The sequence below is a fragment of the Xenopus laevis genome, chromosome 4L (assembly GCF_017654675.1).
Source record: "Xenopus laevis strain J_2021 chromosome 4L, Xenopus_laevis_v10.1, whole genome shotgun sequence".
NCBI lineage: Eukaryota > Metazoa > Chordata > Amphibia > Anura > Pipidae > Xenopus > Xenopus laevis.
This window is the reverse complement of record NC_054377.1, coordinates 70,094,060-70,108,166: the sequence shown is the minus strand read 5'-3', so window position 1 is coordinate 70,108,166 and position 14,107 is coordinate 70,094,060. Positions and strand designations below refer to the sequence as shown.

Below are 14,107 nucleotides of genomic sequence, written 5' to 3'. Positions count from 1 at the left end.
GAAATGTGTTAAAAGGAGAGGACAAAAATGAGAAAAGATAATGGCAGGATTCGACAAGTACAGGAGAGAAATTAAAAGATAGATATTATTTTTAAGAATGGGCTTCTGCCAGTGAGAGTGATTGGATTGTGGGTCCCTGGAGCAAGGGGATCTATTGCAAATTGCTAATTTTGCCTTGGGTGTCAAAGCTCCTCGGTCCAGTTCTGGGAGAAGCTCTTAGTTGGGATCAGAATAAGTCTGTAACACTAAATCAGATCTGAGCAAGAAGCTAAAACAGATCTAAGAAGGGAGGCAGAGTGATTAACAAGCATTGCAGACCACACACATCTATATTCACAGTTTTAGGCTTACCATTCAGTGCTTGCAGGACAACAAACGGTTGGTTTTGAAAAGCTGCACAATACACCGTTTCTTCAAAGAGCTTTTATGTCCACTAAATGCGAAGTTCATGGCACTAGGAGGAAGGGGAGAAAGCAGTCTCCTTCATAAGGTACAGACCTAAGCATTTTAGCCAACAAAGGGGCCATTTGTACAACTGCCCTTTGGTTTTACAGGAAAGAATTAACCATCTGGGTAGAATCAGGGCGTATAGCAAAGGACAGTTAGAAGCTTGGGTAGGGGGATTTGTAGCTCACACATGGCTTTATGGGATTTTATGCCAGATGGACACCCCTTGAATTTGAACCTTGGAGCAAAACTGTGCTATTCCGTGCCCATTCCATTGAGTGAAGGTGCTGCTATGTATCAAGTACGTAGTACATGTACAAAATTAAGTAACTTAAGTAAGGACTTGGTTATTCTGAATCACTAGCTTCAGTCCTCTGAGTCCAGTATTATATGTAGGGTTGCCACCTGGCTGCTTTCTTACCGGCTTGGCCAGTAAAAATGATGCCTGATGCTAATGTTATTAATAGGGTAGGAAAGATAAAAATACAGGAAGTCCAGTATTTTTTTTTTTCCAGAAAAGGCAACAACCCTTATTACACGTAGCAGTGTGCACTACATTGTAGTTAAATACTTCCTACAGTAAGTGCCTTACTACAAGTTGTACATAGTTCAAGGTTTTAGGATCATTACTTGCAAAGGTGGCCATAGACACAACAATTACAATCTTTCTAGGAAAAGATCTTTCCAAGAAAGATTGTTCGTTTCAATACACACGTGTAGAGCTGAATCGTCAGATATACAGGTTGAAACAATAGAATTCTACCTGTATATGATGATTCAGCACTAATAATGGCCGATGTTTGGGTACTTTCAAAGGCACCCGATCAAAATTTTCGGTCCAGCTGGATTGATGAGCCGACCGATATTCAAGTCTTCTGCTGATATCGGTCAGCTCTTTTCCCACCATACATGCACCGAATATTGTACGAAAATTAGTTTTATACGATATTATCTGTGCGTCTATGGCCATTTTTAGACTGGGTTTAGATTAGTTATCTTTCCGACTAGTCCCTGGATCAACTTGTACTATGAACTATCTACCATAACCCAGTATTCCCTCACTTGCTATAAAGCCATCCAACTACTTCTTAAAGCTATCTAATGTATCAGCCAGTACAACTGATTCAGGGAGAGAATTCCACATCTTCACAGCTCTCACTGTAAAAAACTTCCGAATATTTAGGCGGAACCTCTTTTCTTCTAAATGGAGTGGGTGACCTTGTGTCAGCTGGAAAGACCTACTGGTAAATAAAGCATTAGAGAGATTATTATATGATCCCCTTATATATTTATACAGTTATTATATCTCCCCTTAAGCGCCTCGTCTCCTGCTTGAACAACCACAATTTGGCCAATCTTAACTCATAGCTAAGACTTTCCATATCTTTTACCAGCTTAGTTGCCCTTCTCTGTACCCTCTCTAATTCAATAATGTCCTGTTTGAGTGATGGAGACCAAAACTGTTCTAGATGGGGGCCATACCAGTGCTCTATACAGTGGAAGAATGACCCCCTCCTCCTCCCGTGACTCTATGCCCCTTTTAATACAGCTCAAGACCTTATTTGCCCTTGATGCTGCTGACTGGCATTGCTTGCTACAGCCAAGTTTAACATCTACAAGGACTCCAAGGTAATTTTTCCATTATGGATTTGCCTAGTGCAGTCCCATTAAGGGTGTAAGTGGCTTGGATATTTTTACATCCCAGGTGCATGACTTTACATTTATCAACATTGAATCTCATTTGCCATTTAGCTGCCAGTTTGTCAAGATTGTGTTGCAAGGATGCCGCATCGTGGATGGAATTAATTGGGCTGGATAGTTTTGTGTCATCTGCAAATGCTGATACATTACTTACAACACCCTCCCCTGAGTCATTAAAGGGATCTTGTCATCAGAAAGCATGTTTTTTTCAAAACTCATCAGTTAATAGTGCTACTCCAGCAGAATTCTGCACTGAAATCCATTTCTCAAAAGAGCAAACAGATTTTTTTATATTCAATTTTGAAACCTGAAATGGGGCTAGACATTTTGTCAATTTCCCAGCTGCACCAGTCATTCATAACTGATTCATTTTGAAATTTTTTTTTTTCCATGACAGTATCCCTTTAATGAACAAGTTGAATAAAAGTGGACCCAATAGTGAGCCCCGAGGGACCCCATTAAGAACCTTACTCCAAGTAGAGAATGTACCATTAACAACCACCCTCTGTACCCAATCCTGTAGCCAGTTTCCTATCCACGTGCAAACGACTTCATTAAGCCCAACAGACCTTAGAAAGCAGTCGTTTGTGGGGCACGGTATCAAACGATTTGGCAGAATCCAAATAGATCATATCTACTGCCCCCCCCACTGTCCAGCATCTTACTTAGCTCATCATTAAAAGCAATCAAATTTGTCGGACATGTCCTATCCTTCATAAAGCCATGCTGATTGCTGCTCATAATGCCATTGAATGTGATCCCTTAATAAGCCTTCAAATAATTTGCTCACCACAGATGTCAAACTTACTGGCCTATAATTGCCAGGCTGAGATCATAATCCCTTTTTAAATATTGGAATAATATCAGCTTTTCTCCAATCCATTGGTACCATACCAGATGAAAGTGAATCTGAGAAAATCAGAAATAGGGGCTGGTCTAAAACTGAACTCAACTCTCTTAGAACCCAGGGATGTATGCCATCAGGCCCTGGAGCCTTGTTTACATTCATTTTTATTAAACCTTTATGAATCATATCCTGAGTCAGCCACTGACTTGATTGAGCTGAGCCATCAGTGCAGTGTGAACCGAGACTCCTCTATTGTATACACTGAAGAAAAGAACTGATTTAGCACATTTGCATTTTCTGTATGTTACAACATACTGGTATCATTATTTAATGGAGCAACACTCTCAACCTGCATCTTTTTACTATTAATATATTTTAAAAAAACGTTCACCTCCCCTGCAATTAACTCTTCATTTCCTTTCTTTGCTTTTCCGGATTGCTGATTTACAACATTTATTAGTGTTTATATTCATTAAATGCAGCTTCTGTCCCAACAGATTTGTAGTTTTTAAATTCCTTTAAATGTTCCATTGAGACATTTAAAATCCCAGTGTATGGTGTTATTTAATTGCACGGAGTAACACCAAACAAGATACTGTTACAAAAATCTTTAATAAAAACAAACACATTTTTTTTTTTAAAACATCCGGGTGAACATCTAACGTACAGAGACTGAAGAAACTGAGACTGTTGTTCATAGACTTCATGGGCACAGCCCGATATGAGCAATATCAGGGAGTGCAGGAAAGCAACTCCTTATTAACTTACTAATACCGGCATTCCACAGGAACAACGCTCTCCCTTCCATACGCAAAGGAAAATATCTCTATCCCGGCTCTTTACGAGACTCGGCCTCTTATGTGAGGGGATCATCACAGGTGATTAAGGCACCATAACCCTTTCATGCCAGGCTTAGATATTCCCCAGTTTTGAGGTACCTTTCATGATATCTGAGCAGCCAGAGTGCAGGTAGAATCACTATTTTTACCCATTCAGGTCTGTGTATTCCTCCCTTTGCTGATCTGCACCCACCCTAGGATATCTCCAGTGCAAAATGCATGGCATAAATATTCAACATCCTAAATGCTAGAGAAACATTCAACTGTATCCACACAGTGCTAGGGCTACAGAATAATTACAACTAAAAGGGTCATTTATCTCCTGCCAGCATCGGCATAAGGATGACCCGCAGAAATGCACCTTGGAAGGCTCAACCACACGATGCAAAGATTAATGTGTTACACTATCAGGGATATATGTATTGTGCATCACCCCTGCATCACACAGGTGGACCAATGAATCTGAAACGAACACCAGGAAATATGACGCACCCTTTAAAGTGTCAGAAAATGCAGTATTCCTTCTTTTGCCCCCACAGTCAAGAAACAGTGGAATGGAAACTCAGGAGGGGGTTGGAACAAATATTAACATTAAATATCGCAGCTCCCCCATGTTAGCACCACACAAAATGAGTTGTGAATATAAAAATAAAGAGGGAACAAAAGAAATAGGTGGATGGTGAGAGGTAAAAAATGGCAACAATAAAAAAAAAAAAAAAAAAAAAAAATCAGACCCATTCCTGTAAAGAGCGTTTACAGTATCGTAAGGCTTTAGGGGGTCCTTTCCGGTGCATCTGCACAATGACATAAATAAGTCCCAGAATGCACAGTATTAGTAGTAGTGGCACAATAATCATGGCAACACTAACGGCCCGTGTGTACTCGTCAATATGGACCACAACGTCCACATCACGTCCAGTGTTTGGGTCCTCCCGTCCCGCGCTGTCACTGTCTTTGCCATCTTTATCCTCTGACTCAACATCAGGATTAAATGGGGGACGTTCAACATCTGGCCATCGTGGAACAACATCCGGATCCTGAAAAACTTCTTCTTGGCACCCCATAAAGTCTCTCAAGATGGATTTAGGGTATCCTGGCTCTGTCTTCAGCCGCTGGTTATCAAACTTCCAGTATTTGGCACCTTTGTAGAAGTAAGTGTAAGCTGAAAGGAAGAGGGAAAAGGTGCCGTCAAACTCACCATCGTATCATTTAAAGCTAGAAAAAGTTAGAAGAAGTGTCTATACATAGAAAGTCTATACATGAAATTGTATAAAACATTAAAGGGCTCATTTACAAGCACAAGTGCAGTGTGCAAAGTTTGAGAGCAAGTCGCCATTGATTTACCAAATTTTTTGCCCTAATTCCAGTGTAACTGTGGCCTCAAGGTGGGAAGTGCCTGATGCAACTGCTGCTGTCTTTTGCTTCCACACTTCTTCCTGTTACAGTTAGAGTTGAAGTATTTCTTGTCAGGTGATCTCTGAGACAGCACACAGACCATCACAAAATGGTGGCTCAAGGCAAGAGATGCAAAAGGGCAATATTTACTTAAATATATATTGCAGTTTGGTGAGATTCTTTAATATGCCACTTAATTTGATATAAACTATCTGTTGCTCAAGTATTCATTTTGGGGTATAGTTTTTCTTAAGGGTAATGGCACACCTGGCGATTCGGGGAGATTTAGTCATCTGGCGACTAATCGCCTCGTCTTTGCGGCGACTAATCTCCCTTCCCTCTGTCTTGCGCCGGCTATAATGAAAAGTCGCCTGCGGCATGGCACACACGGCGCTTCGTATTTCTAAGTCTCCGAAATTTCCTCGTGAGGCAACTTTGGGCGACTTCGGATTACGAAGTGCAGCGTGTGCCATGCTGCAGGCGACTTTTCATTATAGCCGGCGCAAGACAGAGGGAAGGCGTTAAGGGAGATTAGTCGCCGCAAAGACGAGGCAATTAGTCGCCAGGCGACTAAATCTCCCCGCCAGGTGTGCCCTTACCCTTAAGTAAAGGTCCAGACTTGACATGCTTTAGTTAACCAGCTAATTAACAGCCACCAATAATCTGGCTTTGTAATTCATCCTGAGAATGAAAAAAATCCCTAAAATGACCCAAGAAAAGACCTTGTTGTACAGCTGCACCTAGGGCCACACTGGGACAATCTCAGCCTCAGCCCCTACCGCGAGCAGTATCCTATTTCTTTCACATTCGGGAACCATTGTTTCGGCTCCAGCGCAAGACTTTGCATTTCGCGCCAGTTTGCACTGGAGCCAACAAAAGGTTCTGGACACAAAAGAAAGAGGATACTGCTTGTGGAAAGGGCTGAAAATGTCCCTGTCTGGCCATAGCTAAAAGGTGCAGCTGTACCACAAGGTGTTTTCTTTGCAACATGCAATGTGAATCACTGGCAGGATGGAGACTTGGCATAAGACTGGGTCATTCTCTGATCATTCCCTGTTGTGTTTGTATTCAATAGATGGGAATAGTGGGTAATACCTGTAGAGTTCAAACACTTCGGATATCGAAAAACAAAGGCCAATCAAGATTACAGCAGCATCCCAAACGTACTGGGCAGATATTATTAGTACTATACTGTGATTCAAAACAATATAAACTCTTCGGAGCTACAAGTTTGTCTTCGCTTGCAACCCAGTCAAACTCTAGTGATCCTAAGAGATTCAGAAAATGAGCCTTCAAGTTTATCTTGCTGTTCTCTGAAAGCTGCTGAAAGCGAAGGGGCACAATTCTCTGAGGGCCCAAATCTGCCAAGCTAACTGAGCCTGAAATGTCATCCCAGAGTCAGTGCATACAATCATTACCATAACACTATGAACATGTAACAGCCTCAATTGGTTCCTCAGATCTGATTTCTTCATCATAGTGTTCCGCCTCCCCTTCCACCCTGAGAATGTGCTCCCTAGAGTACAAGATGATGAGACAGTTCAATACATTATTTAACCTAACGAGGGAGGAGGGGTCCTCTTCTCTTTACCCAATAAATGTGCTAATTCTAGCAATAAACCTCCTCCTAGGGAAAACCATGAACACGTTCCTTCAAGATCCCCAGCTGCATAAAGTTCCCTCCTGCCAAGCTGGAAGAGTCATCCTAATAACTACTCCCACAGGAAAAGAATTCTGCATAGTAACCAAGATGATTTGTGCATTTACCCAAGAAACACCTCCTTCTCCATCTCACCATGACTGAGGAAGGTCCCAAAGGCACCTTACTGATACAAATGGATTAACTTTTCTTATTATCCATTCAGCCTGCCTGTGACTTTCCGCTAGGCCACATCCTGTTATTTACATTACATCCTAAAATACAGGGACAAATTATAAGCATAAATGAGTTTTTGATTTAGCAACAAACTAATGTGTATGAAGGAGTCTTACTCTAGTAGGGTTCTTTTCAGAAGAAGCAAAAGGTTAAAATGGCCTACAAAATCCATTTTTTAAGTGTGGTGATAGAGCAGTAGCTGCGGAAAAGCAATTGTACATTTATTTTAATTACTGCAGACCCGCCCTACTCAGCTTAATCTATTATGCTCGGTACAACTCAGGATAAAAGGAACTGTATTTCTCCTGCCCAGCACTGGGAAGCCACTGTATTGGAATTCTGTCTATGAGCCCAGAAATAATAACAGTCAGCGTAGCGTGATGGATGAGCCAACATTAGATCCATTCAGGAAGCATTGAGGAGCAGACAATAGACTAATGCACGAGGAAGGATATGCCAAGACGCTGAAAGATTTTCTGATACAGAGCCACTAAAAACCACCTATGCTGCTAGAAGCTGGCTCTGCAGTGCTTCCACCTGTTTATAAAATATATAGCGAATAAAGACTCTCTGCTGGATGATTAAAACCCTCATTATTTCTGCACAAGGATTTACGATTATTTAAGAAGTGAATTAAAATGCACATAAGGCGATTTCAAATTTGTCATTCACTTGAGTGATGTGAACAGTCAATAGCCTGCATATGCTATATTTTATTTTTTGTATTGATGTTTTCCAAGCATAACAATGTGAAGTTGAACATAGAATATCACATATATAGATATTGTTATATATAGTTTATGTATGTGAGTGTGTAGACAAGCAGTTATAAACTGGTGACAAAACAAGAACGATTATTAACACGCACTTATAAAGTGCCAACATATTCTGCATTTCTGTACAATAGATGGCTGCTCCACAGAGCTTACAATCTGCAAGGAATCTATATGGCATGTATTCTGCTGACTGCAGTGGAAAATGCTACAAAAAAAAAAACCAAACATTCAGCCCACCGCTGCTAGCCAAGCTGTGGTACTGACAGAGAAGAACGAGGCATGTCGCAAATCCCCAAAATAGCTCAGTCACACCCGATCACACAAAGTATCACATAGCACATTTTTATTTCTTTGTAATCTGATCTCAGTATCAAATAGAATATTGTTCCACCTCAGCTAGGCTGAATATTTATCAGAGAAAAAGCACAAGGCACTACTCTAAAATCATATAACAGTGAATTGAGGGAGATAGACTGTATAGTGATCTGTCTTCTTTAAATAATATAATCAATGATGCGGATATTGAGAGGCATCTGCTTCATAGTTCAGTAAAAGCAGTCCTATCTGATTAGCTGCAGTCATTTTTCTTACAGGCGTCCCAGGTAAAACTGAATTATAAAAGTAAAACAGCAGTCAGTCTAAGCCTTATGTTTACCAGAGTGTGTTCTACCTCAGGGAATGGCTGTTTTTTTCTGTCCTAAACAGAATGGCATGGTATACAGCAGTGATCCCCAACTAGTAGCTCATGAACAACATGTTGTTTTCCAAACCCTTGGATGTTGCTCTCAGTGTCCTCAAACCAGGTGTTAATTTTTGAAGCAAGTTTTGATTGCATAAAAATATCTGAGATTCAATGAAAGTTTAAAAAGGTAAGATTTCAATAATAAGCTAAAGCAGACGCGGCGATGCATTCTCAATAGTCGTCCAAAGTTTCGAGGCAACTTTGGGTGACTATTGAAAACGCATCGCCGCGTGTGCTTTAGCGCAGGCGACAAAATCTCCCCGAATCTCCTCGTGTGGACTAACCCTTAAGGACAAGGAAAGCTTTTTCTTTGGTGGAAACAATATGCTAGACACCCCTTATCTTAATGTTTAATTATTTCACAGGGTCGGTGCTTCTTCTACAGAAAAAAATGTACCAGTCGAGGGAACTTTCTAATGCAGTGCCACGCGGCCAACTTACCGGTCTTCCCAATTTGTGCTTAGTGCAGAGTAAGATCTAAGAAGTGTACCTGAAGGAACACTGGGATAGACATGCAAGACGAGGAGGCATTCTCCAACAAAACCTCCCAAAGCCAAAGAGACAATTTATTTTTAAAGCCTGGGTGTGTAATATAAGCAACTACATAAAAAACAAATAAAATGATAAAATATGGAAACAAATCTATTTCACAACTGATCAAATGAGCTTGAAAATGATAATGAACAGAGCAAACAAGGCATATTTATTCTACACTCTACTCACTCGAGTCAGAGCTCAAGAAGGCCCCTTTGGGGGTGTCAGGGATACCAGCCCAGACTGTAATGGGTTTTGGGTAACCAACGTCTGCAGAACGTGACTCCTCATTGAAACGCCAGTATCTGTACGGATGAGAGAAGAGGAATGGTTACTGGAACATTGGGGCATTTTTAGCAAATTCTGCATTAGAAATGCGGCCTGCGTGTTGACTTTAATGCCCTCACAAGTATGTGAGGTGTTGGGTTAAAAGGCTGAAAATCCTGTGTTATGTTACTACTGAAGCACACTACAAAACTTATTGTGTGATGTTTTTTTTCACACCCATAAATTCTGTAAATTCTATACATCTAAACAGATAGATACAAATATATGAAAATCCCTTTGGCTCCTGTATGACCTCTAGCACACGTATTATCTACTCCCAGAAGCACTCTGAGAGCTGAGACACCTTCCTGTCGCAGATCACGGTTTTTATCATTTCACACAGTCTTCCTGTTTTCCCAAACCAATTATCTAAACATCCCCCGGTAACCCCCAGTCTGTCAATGCATGATCTGGTGACGTCTTCGTACTTGTAGCAGCACTTGTATTTGCCATTGTTATGTGTTTGTGTACATGCTACATGTCTATATTTAGGAAAATGTGTCAAGAAGGTTCTTTGCATAAAAAAACATGCAAAAAAAAAAAAGAAGCTTACTAGACACAGAGATGGCAAATTAAATCAGGATATCTATATTTAGATAGTAATGCAGTACTTGCAGTGGTTTACTTTGTTCAGTTTTTACCTTTCTCCAACCTTAAAGGAATTGCTCAGTGTAAAATAAAAACTTGGTAAATAGAAAGGCTGTGCAAAATAAAAAATGTTTCTAATATAGTTAGTTAGCCCAAAATGTAATGTATAAAGGCTGGAGTGACTGGATGTCTAACATAATAGCCAGAACACTACTTCCTGCTTTTCAGCTCTATAACTCTGAGTTATGCCATGATGGCAGAATGCCAAACACAAAGGGCACCGAGCAAAAAGTAAAATGCTTCAATAGAAAACAAATATATAATAAAAACTATTATGCAAAACTTGTATTGCCGCCATTTATGTTATATTTGTTTTATATGAGCTTTTACTTTAATGTTTGTTTTTATGTGTCTCAGTATGTGTATACAGATATCAGGATATACAGATTGGTGTGGCCTATTATCACATTTGTGACAGTACATACATCCCATTCCCCTTGTCATAGTCGGTAATAGAAGTTCAGTCTCCAGCCAGACTGGTCATTAAGAGAACCTTTAAATGGTCAACAAGTTGCTTCTGCACACTTATATTTTCTTACTTGTCTCCCCGGAAGAGGTATGTGTGTCCTGTAGGTTCCCAAAATATGGCTGTATCAATTCGGTCATAAGGGATCCCATATCCAAAGCTGGTCAGCGGCTGCGGGTAACCAGTTTCCAGGTTGGCCTCTCGGAACAGCCAGTACTTCTCTCCTGCCAATTATCCAGCAGTATAAAGTCAGTGAGAGCTAGTGGAATATAGAATGACCTGGAAGGATGTGGGACAGCTTGTGAGATAATGGGGGACCGAATTGCTAAGGGATCAAATATGGCAAGCCAGCAAAAGAAACTTTAATGACACAGTGGGGCTCATTTACAAACACTATGAAAATATGCACCTGGGCTATTAATAACCTGTGGCAAACAATTAAATATTTGTTTCATAGTTTTACTTGCAGTTAGCTAACCAAAACAAATAACCGACTGGATGCTATGGGATACTTCCCAGATATTCCCAGAGTGTTAACTTAGTGATAAAACTAATTCCGAGCTTAATTACAAGGTTAGGTAAGATGATAAAAGCCTATTGGTGCGGTGGCTCCTGGGGGGTGATTACACATTATAATTTAAGGACAAGGAAAGCTTTTTCATTGGTGGGAAACAATATGTTAGACACCCCCTTACCTTAATGTTTAATTATTTCCGCAGGGTCGGTGCTTCTTCTACAGAAAAAAAATGTACCAGTCCAGGGAAATTTCTAATGCAGTGCCACACCGCCATCTTACCAGTCTTTCCAATTTGTGCTTAGTGCAGAGTAAGATCTAAGTGTACCTGAAGGAACACTGGGATAGACATGCAAGACAGAACGTTGTAAGAAAGTTCCATGGGCCAGTTCATTCCTTTCCTGAAAGGAGCACCGACCTGGGAAGAACTCAAAAAAGTTTTATTTAAATGAAACAATTTGCCACATAATCCCCCTAATATTGGCAATATACTAAACATAATGTATGTGCTTGTTATTCAGTCTTGCTTGGCTTTGTTAAAAGTAGAAATTTTACATTAAATGAAAAATTGTCCATTTTTGAAAGGAAAGAATTACATCAGGCCAAAGGCAGTCGCGATCTGTGTCAGAGCAATATGGAAACTGTCCCTTTGCTGTAAACACACTGTGTTCTTAAATCCATCAACTAGTTGTACAAACACCATATTAAATCTTTCATCCTTATATACAGGGAGGTTGGAAACAATGAATTCTTGTTTCTGACAATGGTGATTTATGCACAAACTAGAAACCCAACATTTAAAGTCCTGGCAAAAGGCCTCTCCACCTTCCAGGTTTTTTTTATTGTGTAGTTTCCATTTTTAATTTCTGATGCACTTGATGATTAGGAGAAGGATTTTCCTGTATGGAAAACATGAGTAATGATCTTATATCTGACCTCGGTTTAGGACAACGTAAGACCAAGTCAAAATGGAAAAACACAAGCGACCAGACATTCATTAGAAAACAGAATTTAAACGATACTTGAATAAATAAATGTCTGAATAGATTATTCATAATAATAAAGATATACATTTTTAGAAACTGCTGACCTTTAAAGAAGACAAATTTTCCATCATGTCGCTCATAGGCAGCAGTAATGTTAGGCGGCAGCCCTCGCCAGAAGTGACCAATGGGCATGGGGTAGTTATCCAGGACTCGGTTGTGTCGTACCCTCCAAAACCAGGCACCCTGTCAAAAGGATGTAGATTTCGATTACTAGACATGAGTTAGCCTATATCACTGATGATCAGGGTTCATTAATTAACTGCAGAGAGTCACTTTATTAACCCCAAGCTGCTCATGGGCTTGCCAAATGTCTTAGTATGACATCAGCAATTTAATATAATCTCTCTCACTAATATGTTGTTTAGAACACACTGATTTAGTTCAGAAGAGTTCTCTGCATAGTACTTTGGGCCCTGCCTTCCATTGTTATTTCTCAATATTTAATTCTTTGAGGTGTGGCACGTTGAAATTCATGGTCATCTGGAAATACACATAGGATATTTATAAGGGGATATTATTTCATCACTTAGCAGGACAGTATAACACTGCTTGCTAATTTTTAAATAACTATATTTTTTTAAATAGTTTTTACCGAGTACAGTATGTCCAGTAAGCTAAATAGCATTTTCTACAAAGAGATCTCATTTTTACCAAAACAATAAAAAAAAAAATACATAGCTTCATTTAGATACATGCTTGACTGCCATGTGTCTGGGAGGCAATTATATGGTTTGCCATAAACACCGTACCTTAAACACAAACATCTCTCCTCGAAGAACACTGACAGCATCAAAGTTGCCCTCACAAATATTGGGTCCGTACTGGTCAGGATTGGAGGGACTGCGAGGAGGAGGAGGTGGTGCATTACCAGGTTGTTCTGGTTTACCTCTAGGAGGAGGTTTAGGGGGTCTTTTATCAGGTATTTCCGGTTTGCCTGGGGTTGGTAATGGAGACAGGGTGCTGGGAATCTGATCTTCTGGAGGTCCTGTAAGAAATAGCCGTGAAAGGGTTAACATAATCCTACTTTTTCTGCTGGCTGGTGAAAAATGCTATTGCTTAGTAGATGGAAATTCTTAGGCAATATCGCTAGTGCCTGCTCTTTTGGAGAAATTCCTTTCCTGCCCTTCGCAGAACCAGGGCCACACATGAGGTTTTGTCTCTTGATGAACAAATCAGAGAATTAATTTATCCCTGCTCCCCCGGGCATGGGTGACGCTTCCAGCCTTGAGCAGCATAACAAGGACTTCTCTGTGGACCTAAAATAGGATCAGCCCTAATTTGTATAGATCAGGGACAGTTTAACTTGCACCCCTCCAGCTGCTGCTGAAATAGGATTCCCAGCACTGGCTGCAGTGGTCATTTAGAATTTACATAGAGCACACCCAAGCCCAGGTCACCAGCATTGCAAGGCAGACACCATGTTGGCCTAGTTTAAGGATGGAAGGCTAGACACTCATCATCTAAATTTTCTTAGTGTATATAGTTTATAGGTTCTGAATACAGGGGAAGGGCAGTGATTTGACCCGGCCCCCAGTCAGCAGCAGAGGGGGAAAAATGTAGACAAAAGCTATATCTGGAAAACGAGATGTCAATCTGCAGCTCTGGAGCTGTTGTTCTGCAACTCCCAGCATCCCACTGGCAGCTAAACTGGCTAAACTGTGCTAACAGCAGGGCTGGTATTTAGGTGCTCACCATACAACTGCTGTATTCCACGTCTGTCATCTTCAGGCAACTGGAATTGTTCAGTATCCATCCACTGGTAGAAAGGAGCCATGATTGCTGAAGGGTTATTTGAATGCTCCAGTCCTAGAGAGTGCCCCAGCTCATGTACAGCTACTAGAAACAGGTGATTCCCTATAGGAGAGACAAAAATACATAATGCTAAATGTGTGACACCTCTTGGCATGCACCAACACTGTCAGTTGCTTACTAGGGACTTTTCTTTTCAT

The 14,107-nt window shown here is 40.6% G+C and overlaps 1 protein-coding gene across 1 annotated transcript; it reads right to left on the bottom strand.

The window, feature by feature from the left end:
• Window positions 1-3,598: 3,598 nt before the first annotated feature.
• On the bottom strand, window positions 3,599-12,343 carry mmp15.L (matrix metallopeptidase 15 L homeolog; the record flags this gene model as incomplete). The annotated part of the gene is given in 4 exon segments (NM_001091007.1): window positions 3,599-4,996; window positions 9,347-9,462; window positions 10,672-10,822; window positions 12,203-12,343. Coding segments are annotated over 4 exon segments (789 nt in total). The 3' UTR covers window positions 3,599-4,562.
• Window positions 12,344-14,107: the final 1,764 nt, after the last annotated feature.